This window comes from Sorex araneus, chromosome 5 (genome assembly GCF_027595985.1).
Source record: "Sorex araneus isolate mSorAra2 chromosome 5, mSorAra2.pri, whole genome shotgun sequence".
In the NCBI taxonomy this organism is placed as follows: Eukaryota; Metazoa; Chordata; class Mammalia; order Eulipotyphla; family Soricidae; genus Sorex; species Sorex araneus.
Window position 1 is genome coordinate 172452416 of NC_073306.1, and position 18523 is coordinate 172470938.

The 18523-nt window shown below is 37.8% G+C and overlaps 1 protein-coding gene across 1 annotated transcript in view; it reads right to left on the reverse strand.

Annotated features, from left to right (window-relative positions):
• Positions 1–18523, reverse strand: part of PDS5A (PDS5 cohesin associated factor A) — a 94253-nt gene that overhangs the window by 54152 nt on the left and 21578 nt on the right. The window contains exons 3-8 of the mRNA XM_055138666.1: positions 14411–14614; positions 13002–13088; positions 11533–11630; positions 7358–7484; positions 5160–5240; positions 3104–3244 (exon numbers count right to left, since the gene is read on the reverse strand). Coding sequence (XP_054994641.1) covers positions 3104–3244; positions 5160–5240; positions 7358–7484; positions 11533–11630; positions 13002–13088; positions 14411–14614 — 738 coding nt within the window. The remainder of the gene's footprint in view (positions 1–3103; positions 3245–5159; positions 5241–7357; positions 7485–11532; positions 11631–13001; positions 13089–14410; positions 14615–18523) is intronic.

An 18523-nucleotide genomic window follows, 5' to 3' on the forward strand; every position in this document is an offset into this window, starting at 1 on the left:
AAAAATTATGAATTGAATATCATGCTTCAAAAAAATTCACTTATAGAAGCAAGAACGTTAAGAAGATCTAGTATGTCAGATAAGTCAAACACCACAAAAACAGAATAACTGGGATGGAGAGATTAAGACAGGTCAGCAGCATACAAGGCAAGGCCTGCAAGACCTGGGTTCGATTCCTGTCACCCCAGGTGGTCCTGGTCCCTGCCGGGAGTGATCCCTGAGTATAGGGCCTGGAGTAAGCCCTGAGTCTGAGTCCTGCCACATGTAATCTTAAAAGAAAAAAAAATAAATAAAATCAAAGCAACAAATAACTGTAAAGTGTTTTCTAATAAGTTTTTCTAATTCTTATTTATTTATTCTCTGCTCTTTCTCTTTCCCCTTTTCTCCCATGGTGCTGGGAACTGAACCCAGGGCTACTACTTGCTTAGGGCATCTAATTTTTTATATTCAATATACAACATAAAAATTCTGTTCCAGGGGCTGGAGCAATAGCACAAGGGCGTTTGCCTTGCACGTTGTTGACCCAAGTTCGATTCCCAGCATCCCATATGGTCCTCCAAACATCACCAGGAGTAACCCATGTGCATCGACAAGTGTGACCCAAAAAGTCCCCCTCAAAAAAAAAAAAAAAATTCTGTTCCAGTTTTAACTAGTGATGTCAGGATGTCACATCTTAATATAAAATTTATTATGAAACCGTATGTTGAACGGGAAAATTTTTTTCCCCTTTCTCTTTTTTTTTCACATAACTGGGTACTAAACCCAGTTTAGTTTAATCTTACATAATCTTACAAGATCAGTGCATTACACTAAGTTACATCCCCAACTTAGTATATGAAACCATTGAAAAATCACATATTCACCAAAACAAATAAAGGCAACTACTGAAAGTAATTGCAGTGACCCCTCCACCCAGTGTTAATATACAATTTTTAATAAAGGAATACCAGAAACCAAATGAACATTAATGGGAAAGAGTAAATTAAAAAACAAAACAAAACCCATGAAGATCAAGACTGTGGGATATAATCTTTTACTTATGAAAGCCTCAACTCACAGAAATAGGTTTTCTATGGGCAAAATTGGTACAATTATAAAAAAGACATAAAACTGAAAACACAAAATTACAAAAACTGTTCTGATCAAATTCTTCTCAATAACAATGTAGATTAGTGAGTGTTACCTTTTACTAAGCCTAACTAATTGATCAATATGATTATTTTTTAAAGAGAAATCAATTTACTCCTGAAATGTCAAGCACTTAAAGAAATTTTACTTAGTATTTCAAAAGACGTAACATTTTCACAGTTAACAAATGCCAAGTGAAAACTAACCCCTCAGCTTAATTTAAATATATCCAGAGTAAAGTTGTAATATAATTATATAGTGGCAATTAATTTTATTTTGGTGCAAAATAGATTCTCTGATCTACTGCAATATTATTAATATATTCAAATTAAAATCTCTTTATTAGTTATATTCATATTACCAAGAATGGGTAAAAAGTAGAACTGAAGAGACACAGTACAGGGGCAGGATGCTTTCCTTTCATGTGCTGACCTGGGTTTGATCTCCAGTATATCATATGGACCCCATAAACTGCTAGGAAAAATCCCTGAGCATCATGTGAATATGGCTCCAAAACAAAACCAAAAATAGTGAAGTGACCTATATTTTTATTTCTAGCCAGAAGAGTAAATTTCTATTAGGATTTGCAAGTAATTTACACAATGCTCGGAAAATTTTTACTACAACCAAAGCACATGAATTTTTTTTTAATAACCTTTTGTTTTTGGGATTGGGTGACGCACACCTGGCTAATGCTCAAGCTTACTCCAGGCAGGGAACAGGGAACCATATGTGCCAAGGATTAAATGCAGGTAGGCCACATCCGCATGCAAGGCAAGAACCTTACTGTACTCTCTTCTATGTTTTTGTTTTTGGGTCACATCCAGCAGTGCACAGGAGCCACTCCTGCTGGGTTAGGGGACCATTTGTGGAACTGGTGATCAAACTGAGGTCTCACGCAAGCAAGGCAAATGCCCTATCCACTGTACTATATCGCTCTGGTCTCATTTTTCTAATTTTATCTTTTTTTTTTTTTTTTTGCTTTTTGGGTCACACCCGGCAATGCACAGGGGTCACTCCTGGCTCATGCACTGCACTCAGGAATCACCCTGGCGGTGCTCAGGGGACCATATGGGATGCTGGGATTCGAACCCGGGTCGGCCACGTGCAAGGCAAACGCCCTACCCGCTGTGCTATCACTCCAGCCCCTCATTTTCTAATTTTAAAAGAAGTTATGGGTCCCTTGCTGAATTCCCTATTGAAGAATACACTCCCGATCTATAACGCAAAATTTTTGTCCTCAACACATGAGTTATATTGTAATCAAGAAATTTTGAGGGGCTGGAGAGATAGCACAGCGGGTAGGGCGTTTGCCTTGCACGCGGCCGACCCGGGTTCAAATCCCAGCATCCCATATGGTCCCCTGAGCATGGCCAGGGGTAATTCCTGAGTGCAGAGCCAGGAGTAACCCCTGTGCATCGCCAGGTGTGACCCAAAAAAGCAAAAAAGCAAAAAAGCAAAAAAGCAAAAAAAAAAAAAAAAAAAAAAAAGAAATTTTGAGCAGGCCAGAGTGATAGTATAGTGGGTAGGGTGTTTGCCTTGCATTCATCTGACCTAGGTTCAATCTCCAGCATCTTATATGCACCCCTCCCTCGATCACCATCATAAGCAATTCCTGAATGCAGAGCCCGGAATAAATACTGAGCACAGCTGGGTGTTGCCCAAAAAACAAAGCAAAAATCTCTGAGCAGTAGGTTGAAACTTTTAATGTTCACAGATATATGTACACATTAACAAATAGCAACATGTACAATACTGAAAACACAATAAGTTCCTGGAATAACTCCATTTTTAATCTATTATTTGTATGTATCAGATATGAAGAATATCTGTAAGTTACAATTCTGCAATGGAAATTCATCTGGGATACGTTTAACTTAACAAGAGATTAACTCAACTTACTTTTATGGTTAGAGAAAACTTATATGATATTTTCCCTCAAAATTAATGGCTTACAATTTATAATCAGTCTTACCTTCAGTTTGAATTCAAGCTGTGGCATGACAGACAATAACAAATGAGGATCTATAGCAAAAAGTTCCTGAATCAGATCAAACACGTGTTCTGACAAATCACTTACTGATGACTTTCCGAGCACCAGGACTTGGTTGAAAAACTATTGAAAGACATTAAAAAATAAAGTTTACTTAATCTAGAAACTTGGATAATTTTTAATAAACATGTTTGAAGACTACCATACAGACTTAGACATAACATATACTACTGAAGGGAATGAAACAGATCTTTCAACTATTAATATATAACAATTATCAAAATAGTAAAAGAAATAAACTCCCTACAGACTGGAGACGTAGCTTGGCTGTAGGACAAAGCTAAAGCAAAGGAGACAGAAGGACAGAGAGGGAGAGAGGGGGCAGCGGATGGGGGGTGAGGAGGGGCGCTGAGCGTAGAGGACGGGAGAAGGAAGGACATCTCTCAATAACATTCAGTCATAAATGCAGAGATTAAAGAAGAATTAAGCTGTTTCAAATTAGATTACTATAATGTATTATAATGTTCCCTAAAATGAAAAGAATTAAGATAATTTATGTAACCTATTAGAATTGTATAGAGAAATTTCCTTGGAACTGTGTCAAATTTAAATCAGAATCTTATTTTTCCATGCTTAGTAACAAGGAGTATTTAAAGTAATTCTAAAACCAAAAATAACCAAAGAAAATTAAGTACAGTATTTAATCCTGACCCATGTAGGGGGGACCAGTCCTAAAAACTCCAGGCCTCAAGGGATCAGGGCGGATGGCTCCTTCTCCCTGCCCCTTCAGTCCTGGCTGTCACACCCATGAAGTGCCTCTGGGTGCCATTTCTGTGCATTAACGGCCATGGTCCAGAGACTCACAAATGAATCTCACACTCAATCAGCTTAAAATTTTAGAATTCCAGGAGTGCGCAGCTGCAAAATACTATTTGTAACAAGCAATACAAAATAAATTATCTAGCATCTGCAGGCTTGAGTGGTGGTGGAAAATTCAAAATAATGGTGAACATAATCAATTATTGCAAAAACCTTTATAAAAAAAATTTAAAGAGTAATTTTGCCTTCATAGTCCAGAATAGTTCCTGCTTAGAAAAATTACTGCCAGACTATCTAGAAGGGGCCTTAAAAGGATAGGAAGGTCTCTAAAAGTTTGCAAGAACTCACTAGTAAATTTATTTTGGCTGTCCTTTGACTGGGGGAGACATGATTACTGTTTTGATTTCGTGTTTGTAAAATTGGAACCGCTGAGAAGTTCCAAGTCTTCCTGTTCACTTTTTTTAAACACTATACTGATTCAATCTTGCCATTTATTCTAGGTTCTCTAACTTCATGACATAAAGTTGTAATGTGTTCTTGTCAGAGCTTATTAATTTCTCTGAATCTGTAGTAAATTTCCCTTTTATTTCTGATGCTATTATCTTCAGATACTCACTCATTTGGTTATCTTTCTTCCCCCATGTCTTTACTTACATATCTGCTTTTGTGCAGTGTTCTAATTCCAAATGCCTCCTTGAGGTTATGCCTTAACTGACTTGTCATGGTTGTGTCTTAAGTTTTCCTTGAGATTATCACCAGTTTTAATTCTAAAGTTCTGAATCTGTAACCTATCTCAAGTTCAACAAGTGAGTCTCGTGCACTGTCCATTATTTCTTTCCTTTCACTCATTTGGTGTTTTTGGTATCACTCTCAAAAGAACCAAAAGTATATGTACCTGTTTTGGTAATTCAGAAAAGGACTATATGGTATGGGGAATGAAGAGAAAAACTTTAATGTCCCCAAGTACTACCAGGAGTGACTCCTGAGCACAGATCCAAATTATCACTTAAGAACCATGCATGTGGTCTAAACCCTAACCACCCCAAAAGAGAATTTTGTAATTGATCATATATGGATCGAACTATCAGTTTTTTTATAAATTTGCCCTAAGTAGGTAAAACTTTATCAGCTAAAACCTACATATGAAAGGTTCTAACATATTAATTAGTACAATAAATTAGAAATTAGGCAATTATATAATACATGAAGAAATACATACATTGGCAATGCATGCCTCAATAGTCTGGACTGTCCTTTTCAATAGGACTTTTGCGAGGTCAAAGGATTGTTTATTTAAGTTCTGAAAAACAAAAATAGGCAAAGTTATGAATGAATTAGTGAACGTATTATAGCACTGTTATACCATTATAGTCTTTAAATCTACAAAATGGCACCCAAAAAGGTTTAATGTATTATCCAATATCCTTACTTGTTTCTTAAGTGCAGATGTTGTAAATGAGGAATCAAAAACAAAAATGAATTTTTCTACACAAAATTCCAATCCTCTATTAAGCTCAGTTTTTATTAGACTAAATGAATACCTAAGGCATTTAAGTACTGTTAATTATTCAGGCAATTATATCCATATATCCTAAATACAAACGACACCCACAGACACACCTCTAATCCAGTATGTTTAATATTTCCTTGTTCAATTAGCTCTGAGAAGTAGTAATCGGAAAGGTGTTCGAAGTAAGATTTTCAGAATTTTTAAACTCTGAATACTGTTCCCTCCAAGATTCCCAATGCACTATATAATTAAGGGTCAAAAAACGCTGTAGAAAGACTTTTAAAATAAAATCTTCTGGGCCAGAGCGACAGTATAGTGGGTAAGGCATTTATTTGCCTTGCATGCGGCCAACCTGAATTCAATCCCCAGTATCCCATATGGTCCCCTGAGCACTGCCAGGAGTAATCCCTGAGCACCACTTATCCAAAAAGCCCTCTCCCCGCCCCCCCCAAAAAAAGAAAAAAGAAATCTTCCTTTAGAAGATAATACTTATCAACTTGTATATTTTGACATTTTGGACCAAACTGAGATTCATTCACTATCATCCTGGTCTGAAACAAGCTAGAAAATCCAACACCACTAGTCAGTGGTCAGCTTGCAATGAACTATATACGCATGAGCTATATGGTCCTTTTCCTTTACTCTTTTCTTTTCTATAAGTCTGTGGTCACTGCTGCAATACAGCCCTGCTAGTGAGGTGTGAAAGCAGTGATGAGCAAAATTAAAATGAACGTAACTATATTCAAATGAAACTTTACAAATAGGAAATGGTTCAGATTTGATCCATAAAATAATTTCCCAGTCTTTGTTTCAGGCTGTATTTTTAAGCCCACTGGTAAAAGGATGAAGCTAATAAAAATTAAAGCAACCTTTCTATTATTTCTATTTATAAAAATACTAAACTACATATAAAACACCAAATAAACTTATCAATTCCTTCAAAAGCTTTTCCTTTTATTGCACCTGACATAACATTCCCTTTGCCATAACCAAAACTTTGACCGGCCAACAAAATGATTTAAATAAATTCTAGGGAATAAGAACAATTATCATTAAATACATAAGTAAGCAAACACACTATTCACCTAATATCTGATACTAGGTCATAGGTTAGAAGAAAGGAGCAGGGGATAAATATAAATAGTGATGGGTAGGCCTAAGTAGAACCAAAGCTAAACACTTCAGTTTCTTAGGACCTAGCAGAGAGAAATAGGAAAGGGAAAAAAAAAAAAAAACAAAAAAAACCACAAGCATTGAATCATCTTTCTCCCCATTATAATCATGTAACCTCCTTCTTATGCCAAGTATTTTAAGTACTTAGGATATAGTTTAAGAAGAAATCCGGGGCTGGGAGAGATAGCACAGCAGGTAGGGCGTTTGCCTTGCACGCAGCCAACCCGGGTTCAAATCCCAGCATCCCATATGGTCCCCTGAGCACTGGCAGGAGTAATTCCTGAGTGCAGAGCCAGGAGTAACCCCTGTGCATCGCCAGGTGTGACCCAAAAAGCAAAAAAAAAAAAAGAAGAAGAAGTCCAAAATTATATGCTTTATATCTATATGCAAAAGAGAAAATGTTTCCAAGTTGTCCCTCCCCACACAAACAACCTAACCAAGACATTCACTCCAGTCAGTCCTAAACAGTGAATTGGAAACATTTTCAGTTTTCCAGAAAAATGGCAAAACCTAACTGAATGAAAATCATCTTTAATGCAGAAAAATCAATGTTATCTCCTAGAAATATAACTAAAAGACTAAAAGACTGATCTGATCCTTAATTTAGAGCTGAAAATAACAGAATTATCAAACAAAGATCAATAATGGTAAAACATAATTTTTTCATGTGAAGTACTTCATAAGTGAAGTATGTAGATACCTTTAAATATTTAGTATTTTCATACCATACAGACCTTGTGTGCAGGGATGAGATTAATAAGAATGGAATCCAATAATTCTTGAGACACTCCATCACCTTCCATGATGATAGAACTCATCAAATCTAGCATGTGCATTTGTACCTTCTTATTGTGGCTATTGCTTTAAAAAAGGGGGGGAATGCAGAAAAAAGGAAAAAAAAAAACAATTAGGCTTACTAAAGAAAATTACAGCATTCAGTTTTGAAAACAAATATCTGAGATGTAAGAGGATTTTCTCTTGAGGGAATCATGCCAATACTGGTGTAGAATTGTCGGTTGCCCTATTTGTTTTCTTCATTATGAAAGCTTTAAGACATTATGTATTTTTCCAAAACTGAAAAAACAATCTTTAAAATAAATTTAGGCCCTATAGGAGATAAAGACTGAGTTTAAATTCAACCAAATAAATTGTAAAGTTCAAAGAAAGATCGTTTTAATATCTCTAGAAAAGTTTAAAAAAAATCAAGGAAACAAAAATGTACAACAATGAATGAAATTAAGAAGTTTTTCATACTACTGACATTTTCTTTGTTAAATTTTTTTTTTTGAGGAACTACAATAGTAGTACAATAGGTAGGGTGTTTGCTTTGCACATAGTTGACCTGGGTTCAATCCCCAGCATCCCATATCACTTCCCAAGCACCCCCAGGACTGATTCCTGAGTGCAGCGCCAGGAGTAAGCCCTGAGCATGACCAGGTATAACCTCAAATCAAAACAAAACAAGTAAAATTTAAAAATCAGTGCTCAGGAGCCTAGAGGTGGCGGGAGAGACCTCCTGATGATTCTGACTAATTGCAGCGGGGTTTAATGTTACAGACTAAGAACGTGCTGCAGTTCAGGCAGTATTGTGATATGGAATCACACAGGTCACCAGGTGATACACAAGAACCTTCAGGTCATACCCCACAGTGCTTGGGAGATCAAATGGTATTGGGATTTAATTGACTTGAGAAGGTTGGCTGCAAACCATAACTGACAATTAGAAAACTCTAAAAACATCTTCATATCTCACAGAAGTCAAACAAAAAAAATGATAATAAGATCAATGTAATTCAAGAATGAAGTTTCAGAAATGCTTTCTGGGGGCCAAAGAGATAGCACAGCAGGCAGGGCATTTGCCTTGCATGAGGCAGACACAGATTCTAACCCTGGTTCCCCAACATGGGGCCCTGAGCTTAGCCAGGGGAGATCCATGAGTACAGAGTAATAGATACCTTATATAATCAAAACCAAGAAGCTGACCCAAAAAAATTTTAATGTAAGCCAGGAAAAAAATGCAGCAGTGTTTTCAAAAACACTGAGAAGGGGACTGGGGCAAGAAGAAAAAAAAATTTTTTTTTCTTTTTGGGTCACACCCACCAATGCACAAGAGTTATTCCTGGCTCTGCACTCAGGTATTACTCCTGGCGGTGCTCCGAGGCCATACAGGATGCTAGAAATTGAATCTGGGTTGGCCGCCGGCAAGGCAAATGCCCTACCCGCTGTTATTGCTCCAGCCCCGAGGAAAAATTTTTTAAAATGTCTGTGAACTTATCCTATAAAAATAATTTTTCAAAACAAAGGTGAAGGAACCATAAAAATAGTACAGCAGGTAGGGCATATACCTTGCATGCTCCAACCAAGTTCAATTCCTGGCACCACATTATGATCCCTGAGCTGCACCAGATGTGATATGATCCCTGGAGAAAGCCAGGAGAACAGTCAAGTGTGTCATCTCCTGCCCACCCACCCCCCAAACAGTAAGGAAAAAATAATGAAAGAAAAAAAAAATTAAGGTGGACTTCAAATATACAAGAACTGGAAAAGAAAAATCTAGCTATCCGCAAAAAACCTTAATTATGGGAAATGTTCAAATAAATCCAGACTAAAGAAAAATAAACACCACTAGATGGAAATATACACCTACTCAAGAATGTGATTAAAACATATACATTGTAAATGTATCAGCAAAAACAAATGAGTAAGCTCCTCTTACAACAGATGTCTTTAATTATTTCTAGATCTTTTACTTAGATACAATGTAAATGACCTGAATAGGTCAATAAAGTTAGATGTCAGATTTAGGAGATAAAAATAATTTAATAGGATCAAAAAGTAGGCACATCTAGACATAATGAGGAAATATAACTGAGCTCAAAGTGGACTTAAATGGACAGTTGACCACATAAGACAGAATGAGGGCAATTTGGAGAGCTTGCTTATTTTTTGTAATTTTAATTTTAAAAGAAAAATCTGAAAAAGTACAGAATATAAACAATGACCACAATTTCCACCCATCTTGGTACAGACCTCATATGCTTGGCAGGTAGCATCCTCAGTAACATCTATGCTCCCTAAACACTCCTGAACACCACCAGGAGCATCTCAACACAGACCTGAGAGCAGGCTCTAAGCATCATCAGATGTAGCCCCAAAACAAATAAGGCTCCTCCCATTGAAATATGCAATCTAGGGGCCAGAGAGATAGTCTAAGGGTTAAGGGATTCGCCTTTGGGCCAGAGCCATAATAACAGTTGGTAGGATGAGTGCCTTGCCAATTGGAGTTTGATCCCCAGCACCTCATATGGTCCCCCATGCCCCACCAGGAATGATCCCTGAGCAGAGAGCCAAGGATCTCAGTCCTGAGAAACACTGCATGTGACTGAAAAATAAAACTAAAAAGATGCCTGCCCTGCACACAACCAACCTTACTATGATCTCCCAGTATTACATATAGACCTTAAAATAATGCCAATAATGATCCCTTAGTCATAAATGTCATAAATGTGCTTTGAACAGAGCCAGTATATAACAAAAATTTATTTTAAAAGATTAAATAAGAGAGATCATCCAACTAGACTTACAATCGGGGCTTATATGTCTAGCTTGGCCAATAAAACACGAGAGTGGCATTTTTAAATATATTTGGCAGTGGGGTTTATACCCTCTGGGAACCAAATTAGGGAAAGGAAAAAGATATCTGGATTTAGGCCTTCTGAATGAGACAAACTCAGTTATCTTATACCTCAGCATTTTGCTTACAACTGTCCACAAATACAGAAGACATGTCAAGAACAGACAATAAAAACTGTCAAACAAAAATTAAAGAGATAGGGGCAGGGCGTTTGCCTTGCACGTGGGTTCAATCCCCGGCATCCCATATGGTCCCCCGAGCACCGCCAAGAGTAATTCCTGAGTGCAGAGCCCTAAGCATCACTGGGTGTGACCCCCCCAAAAAAAAGGAGAGAGAGAGAGAAAAAAAAAAAACACCAGAAATGTACAGCAGTATGGAACTAATTAATTGCCAACAGTCATTTGAATTGGATACAAGAAAGTTGACCAGAATCATATATTGAAATAATGCTGCTTTACAATAAAGTAGAAATATATAAAACTCGCATCAATATATTAAATTTACTTAACCTTTTATTAATAAGGTCACTAAAAAACATTTATGAGACAGTGGCTAGGACAGTATAGTTAGTAGGGTGCTTGCTTGCATGAAAATGATCTAAATTCAGTCCCTGGCACCCATATTGTCCCCCGAGTTACTGCCAGGAGTGATCCCAGAGCACAGTCAAGTGTGGCCCAAAAATAAAATGAAAAAAGAAATTTTATTAGATAACTGGGCTAGTATATAATGTAAATAACAATGTTATAGAATACGTCTCACATCAAAAAACAGGGTTTACAGGCCAGAACAATAGCACAGCGGGTAGGGCATTAGCATTGCACACAGCCAACCCAGATTCAATCCCTGGCACAACTTATGTGTCTCCCAGCACCAAATCCCTAAGCCCAGAGGCAGGAATGAGCCCTGAGAACTGCCAGGTATGGCCCCATAAACCAAAATAAGTAAATTAATTAATTTGAAAATAAAATGAGAAAGTATAAAAGTCAGTGCCTCTTAACATTCACAAATGGTACTTAATAAAATTTAGAATTTCCAGCTTGTACATTTGTTATTTATGGTCTTATAACATTTGCTTTCTAAGGGTCAAATAATATAGTTGCTATGGTAATTTATGTGGTACCACATGGGCAAAGGCAGTGTTTAGGCACAGAATTTTAGTTCTTTATATAATCTAAGGAAAACAAGTTTTAACAGTTCTAAAACATTTTGCTATATAATTCATGACACTTCAATATACACAGAAAAAAAAAGACTAATGCTTAAAAATTAACTTACTTGATCACTGAGAAGAGAGTTCTAAAAAGCTGAATAAAAATTTCATTGCAATCTTCCAATTCAAAGCAGATGTTATATGATTTAACCCAAGCTAAATTCTTTAAACAAATAAAAATAATTATTTACACATACACTACATTCACACATACAGAAGTAAATTCATCATTAAAATTTTAATTTCAACTTAATTTTCAGAATTAGAAGTTTAAATTAAAGTCAATAAAGGCCCAATAGATTGTTGGGGACCAGAGATAGAATACAGTGGGTAGGAGGCAAACCTTGCAAGCAGCTGACTCAAATTCAATCCCTGGCACTCTATATTGTCACCTGAGCACCAATAGGAGTAATTCCTGAGTGCAGAGCCAGGAGGAACTCCTGAATATCACAGACCGTGGCAAAAAATTTAGTTAATTAAATAAATAAAATGACATTCCCAGCAGTGGAGAGAGAGGGAACAGTGGGTAGGGAAGGTGCTTGCCTAGCATGCAGCCAACGTGCATTTGATTCCAGCCATCCTGTAGTGTCCCCAAGCATCATCAGGAGTGACTCCTGAATGCAGAGGTGCAGAGTCAGGAGTAACCTCTGAGCTTGGCCCCCAAACAAAAAGCAAACCAAAACAAAAAAGAAAATGACAATGATTTTTCATCCACTTTGACCTTCACAAAATAATGATCGACCTCTTCGCTAACTGAAAGATACTAACATAGGGCTGGGGATATGGCTTAGTAGTTGAGTACATGCCTTGCATGTGTAAAGTTGTAAATTTAATCACAACAGGGAAGAAAAAAAAATACTGTGAGAAATTGATAGATGTATTTGCAATTGAATTCCTTTTTGGATTATGAAAAGAAAAAATTGGCAAGATAAAAATTAAGTTTCAAATAATATAAAAGGGGGTGGAGAGATAAAAGGCACTTGCTCTGTGTAACCCAAGTTCAATCCTCAGCACTACATATGTTCCCCCCAAGCCGTGCCAGGAGTGATCCTTGAGCAGAGCCAGGAGTAAGCCTTGAACATAGGAGAGTATGTCCATCCCCAATTCCAAAAACAGAAAAAAACAAGATCAAATAATGCAACATTTTCTAAGTGAAAAAACTTTATATTTTTAGGCTAAGAGGAACAATTAAAAGATTGCATCTTCCGGAGCAATAGCACAGCAGGTAGGGCGTTTGCCTTGCACGAGGCCAACCCGGGTTCAATTCCCAGCATCCCATATGGTCCCCTGAGTACCGCCAGGAATAACTCCTGAGTGCAAAGCCAGGAGGTAACCCCTGTGCATTGCCGGGTGTGACCCCCCCCAAAAAAAGATTGCATCTTCCTTATTAAATGTAAAAAAGAGAAAAGAACTTATAATACTCATTTTACATTATAAAAGTACCTGATACAAGATCTTCACATTATGCAATATACACAACATAAAATATAAATATTATACAATAATGTGTATTTATTAAAGGGGAAAATCTCACCTCTAATAAATAAAAGTATCTATTAAACTGTGGACTCTTTGTATCCTCTAAACCTTTTAATTGTCTGGTAATGAACAAAAATATGTCCTGTGGAAAAAAGAGATAAGATATTATTAGCCACAATATACTAATTTTTCACAATATACTAATCCAGTACAAACTATAAAAAAATTCTCCTTTAACCAAATGAATTAAAACTTAGTTCATTACTTACAATACTTACAAAAGAAAAACAATCACAAAATTATACCATATAAAAAATTACGACTGCCGCAATCTTTATAGTCCCTTATTCTGAGATAACTAAATCTTAACACTTCTACTTACTATAGTCATCTTAACGTATGACAATTAAGTCTATTTTAAGGACCCGATTCTGAGTTCATTACTATATCCTTAAAACAGTCATTTTCAGTACCTAGTTTTGAATCTGATGTGAGTACCAAGTTGTGGAGAACACACCATTAATAGACTATTAGAAGGGCTGTACTTTTCATTACAAGTGCTCCATTTCTTTTCTTTTCTTTTTTTTTCTTTTTGGCTTTTTGGGTCACACCCGGCAATGCACAGGGGTTACTCCTGGCTCTGCATTCAGGAATTACTCCTGGCAGTGCTCAGGGGACCATATGGGATGCTGGGAATCGAACCTGGGTCGGCCACGTGCAAGGCAAACGCCCTACCCGCTGTGCTATCGCTCCAGCCCAAGTGCTCCATTTCTTAATAAGCTTTCTCCAAATACTACTGACATGGATGTATTTCAGAATGATTTAAAAATAAACAGGTCAGGGGTTGAAAGATATACCAGCAGGTAAGATTGCCTTAAATGCAGCAGCCATGGTTTTGATCCCTAGTACGACATATGGTCCCTCAAACCTTGCCAGGAGGGATCGATTCCTGAGCACAGAACCAGAAATAAGCCCTGAGCACTAGCATGTATGGCCCCCAAATAAACAACAATGCAATTCAAAGGATTTCAACTTGAAAAGAAAAGAATTACTAAAAATATAAAATCAGCTTGAAATCAATTTTTTTAAAAAAGAAACTTTAGTTTGAACAAGCCGCAAACACCCTACCCGCTGTGCTATTGCTCCAGCCCCCATCAAGCATATAGTTTTGTGTTTAGAAAATATCTTGAAGGAGAAAATAGTCAAATGACATTGTTTTGTACATGTTCCTAATGTACTATCTATCCCTTTAATTCAGTCATCTGAGTTTTGAAAAGTTTTGATCTGTACCTTTCAAGGCCTCATGTCTTTCCCCCAAATACTCAATGAATATTTGTGAAATGAATCAGTTTGTTTTGCAACTTAAGATCTTATTACAATGACAAGAATAATATGAAATATATGTTGTACATTTATCGATAAGCAAAACAAAAGTAAACCAATTTTTATAAAGACAGAATTTACCTTAAGTTTATCATGGGAAGTATATGGAGCTTCTGGAGCATAGATTCGAAATATGTCAGCCAAACAACAAGCTACAAGGAGACGGACATCTTTATTGGGATTCCTGAGGAAAAATTCAGATGCAAGATGCAAGGCTAGTGGGAGATATTGTTGTTTTTCATCTTCTGAATCCTGATCCATATCCATAAAAGTTTTTACTACCATCTGTGAAAATATATTAAAGAAAAATACAATCAACTCCTAATACTTAAAAAAAAAAATCGGTGGGAAGATGTGTAATTAATAGATAAGACACATAATCTTATTAATACCAGGTATATTAAAAGTTCAAGATTATCCATTGGCCACTCAGGTGCAGGGAGGGTGGGGGGGTATATTGGGATTCTTGGTGGGGGAACAGGTGCACTGGTGAAGGGATGGGGGTTTGATCATTATATGACTGAGACTTAAACCTGAAAGCTTTGTAACTTTTGTCATGGTGATTCAATTAAAAAAAAAAAAAAGCTCAAGATTCTCATTCATTTAAAATCTCTTAAGATTCTCTCTCTTTTTTGGTGCTTTTTGGGTCACACCTTGTGATGCTCAGGGGTTACTCCTGGCTTGCACTCAGGAATTACTCCTGGTGGTGCGTGGGGGACCATATGGGATGCTGGGAATCGAACCCGGGTCGGCCGCGTTCAAGGCCCTACTAGCTGTGCTATCACTCTAGCCCCTCTCATCACTATCACTTAAATTCTGGATCATGTAAAAAAAAAAAAATGCCTGTCTTAGTGCAAGAGCACATACTTTGTATGTAGAAGCCCTGGGTTCAATACCTGGTACACCATTGTCCCACAAACAGTGGGTGTGACTCAAACCAAAAAATTTCCTATTTTTTGATTTCCTATTTAAGAAACCAAAGTTCTTAAATAGAAAATGCACCTTAACAGGGTGGAATTTTGTATGCTAAGAGGTTCAATGCCCAGCAAAGCCAGAAGTTACCCTGGGTACCACCGAGTTTGACCCCAAATCACAAAATTTAAAATCAAATGTAAGTTCTTAGTCTCCTAAACACAACTAAACTCATAGCATCACCAATTATTTATATTGTTATCATCATCACTGTCACTTAGATTTAGATTAAAATGATTCCATGGGGCCAGAACAATAGTAGAATGGGCTAACACTGGTTAAGATTAGTTGAGTCATTTGAAATAACCTTTTTTTTTTTTTTGCTTTTTGGGTCACACCCAGCGATGCTCAGGGGTTACTCCTGGCTTTGCACTCAGGAATTACTCCTGGCGGTGCTTGGGGGACCATATGGGATGCCGGGGATCGAACCCGGGTCGGCCGCGTGCAAGGCAAACGCCCAACCCGCTGAGCTATAGCTCCGGCCCCACCTTTCTTTTTTTTGATCTTTTAAATTTTTATTCCTTTAAATCAAAGCTTCTGAACATTCTCCTAAGCATTACCACTTACTTTTACAAACATTCTCCTAAGCATTACTTACTTTTACACTTTATCAAATCTCTTACTAAGCTCTCCAGCCTCTTACCCATTCACAGACACCTGTAGATTTCTCTGCTCAGTTGCATTTATTTTGCCAATTCAAAACGGAAGCCTAAAACTCTGAAACTAGAAACTAGAACTTTGGAAATCCTGCCCATTTCTCCGCTGGATTCTCTCAGACTGGCTATTAAACCATTGGGCCAACCCCTCTGGATCCACTGATGCACAATGCTGGACCCGCCCCCTCTCTTCCAATTCCTGGGGGCAAAAAAGGATTTTAACTTGAACTTTCTTACAAGGTTGGAGTCGGTCAGTATTATTTACTGGGAGGGTGGTGGATGGGCAATACCATGGAGGGAACCACATATGATGCAGGGGATCAACAGAGCTGACAGCATGTCAGGCATCTTTTCAATCCCCACTTCAAGGTTAAAGTTATCTGAAAGAGGCCAGGACGGCCATAAATGGTAGAGTACATGCTTCACATGTACAGACACCCAGAAGTCAATCCCTGGCAAAAAATAATATATACACACATATACGTAATGTTACTGTGATTGGGTCTATAAGATGTGCTTCACAGATAGCTCATTCACGTGCTTGGCAAAATGTTGGCATTGCTTTTGGCCTCAGTCGCGCTCTCTCTATTACCCTCTAAAACAACTGCTGAGCCCTCATTAAACAACTGCTAACATTCTCTCCCAGTGAGAGATCCAAAAGGGCAAGTGCTAAGAAAGAATCTTTTATTACCTGACCTCAAAAGACATACAGTCACTGCCTAATAAACTATTAGGTACAATCAGTATAGGAATAAAGGTGAACACACAGAGTGCCTGAAATACTCCCCACTGAAACTTAGCTGTCACCCTATCAGTAAGACCAGGATATGACAGACCGTGTGTAGAGTAACTCTGACGAATAAGACATTGAGAAGTTAAGAGTCCTCTCTGAATTACAAGCTAAATTGAACTTCAAGATAACCCCAAATGACAGAGAAGGGATCACTAAATCAATGATGGTTGGAGGGATTGCTCAGGATGGGAGATGTTCGCTGAAAGTAGACAAAGGTACTTTCCATGTTGATCCACCTATATGCATGACATTTGCAATAGGTGGATCAACATGGAAAGTATCATGTTAAGTGAAAAGAGTCAGAAAGAAAGGTGCAGACATAGAAAGATTGCATCCATTTGTGGAATATAAAGTAACAGAATGAGAGACTAACACCCAAGAATAGTAGAGATAAGTACCAAGAGGAGTACTCCACAACTTGGAAGCTGACCTCCCATGCTAGGTGAAGAAGCAGCTCTGACAGAGAAGGGATCACCAAGCAAAGGGTGCTAGGCGGGCCCACTAGGGATGGGAGATACGGGCTGAAAATGGGCCATAGACCGAACATGATGCCTACTTCATACCTCTGTAGCAAACCACAACACCCAAAAAGAGAGAGCAAGCAAATGGAAATGCCATGCCACAGAGGCAGGGTGGGGTGAAGGGGACAGGATGGGGGTGGTGGGAGGGATGCTGGGACCATCGGTGGTGGAAAATGGGCAGTGGTGGAGGGATGGGTATTTGATCATTGTATGACTGAAACATAAGCATGAAAACCTGTCAGTTTCTAACTTTGTCTCACGGTGATTCACTAATTAAAAAAAAAAAAGTAGACAAAGGACTAAACATGATGGCCTCTCAGTATCTGTATTGCAAAATATAATGCCCAAAAATAGAGTAAGAAGGAAATTACCTGCCACAGAAGCAGGGGATGGGATGAGGTGAGGGTGGCGGGAGGATACTGGGGACATTGGTGGTGGAAAATGTACACTAGTGGACGGATGGGTGTTCGATCATGGTATGACTGGAACTCAATCATGAAAGTTTTGTAAACTGTATCTCACGGTGATTCAGTTAAAATAAATAATAATAAAAAAAGAATAACCCCAAATGATACCAACGGAAAAGAAGAACCACAGAACTAAAAGAATTATGAGAATAAGTACAAAATTTGCATCTTCAGGTGCTGGAGCAATAACACAGCGGGTAGGGTATTTGCCTTGCACGCGGCCGACCCGAGTTCGAATCCCAGCATCCCATATGGTCCCCCGAGCACCGCCAGGAGTAATTCCTGAGCATTGCCGGGTGTGACCCAAAAGGCAAAAAATAAATAAATAAAATTGCATCTTTAATAACTCATAACAAGGTTGTAAGATAACCAGATGCTCTGATTCAAGTGTAGGAAGGTGGAAATGTGGAACTTGTTTTGTTGCTGTTTCAGCTCGTTTGGGTTGGTAGAAATGAAATACAAGCATTCTGTGTGTGTAGCATTAGCTTTGTGAGGATGAAAATTGATCAATCCATCTTGTGCTGGTATTATGCTATTGTATATTGTATGCTATTGAAGCTCCGAAACAAATTGTTATGGCAATGGGAACGTCCTAATCACCGGATCATAGTTAAATAGAAAGATTCTAGTTAAGAGTTCCAAAAAAGCTGTCTGACTTCCAAATTTCTGATTAGGGGACAAGAAGCTGCTGCCTAGTGGGCCAACTATATGAAGTCTTCTGCAAACCTATTTCTAGAAGCCTGCATTAAAGCATTTTTACGATCTTTCCACATTTTTTTTTTTTA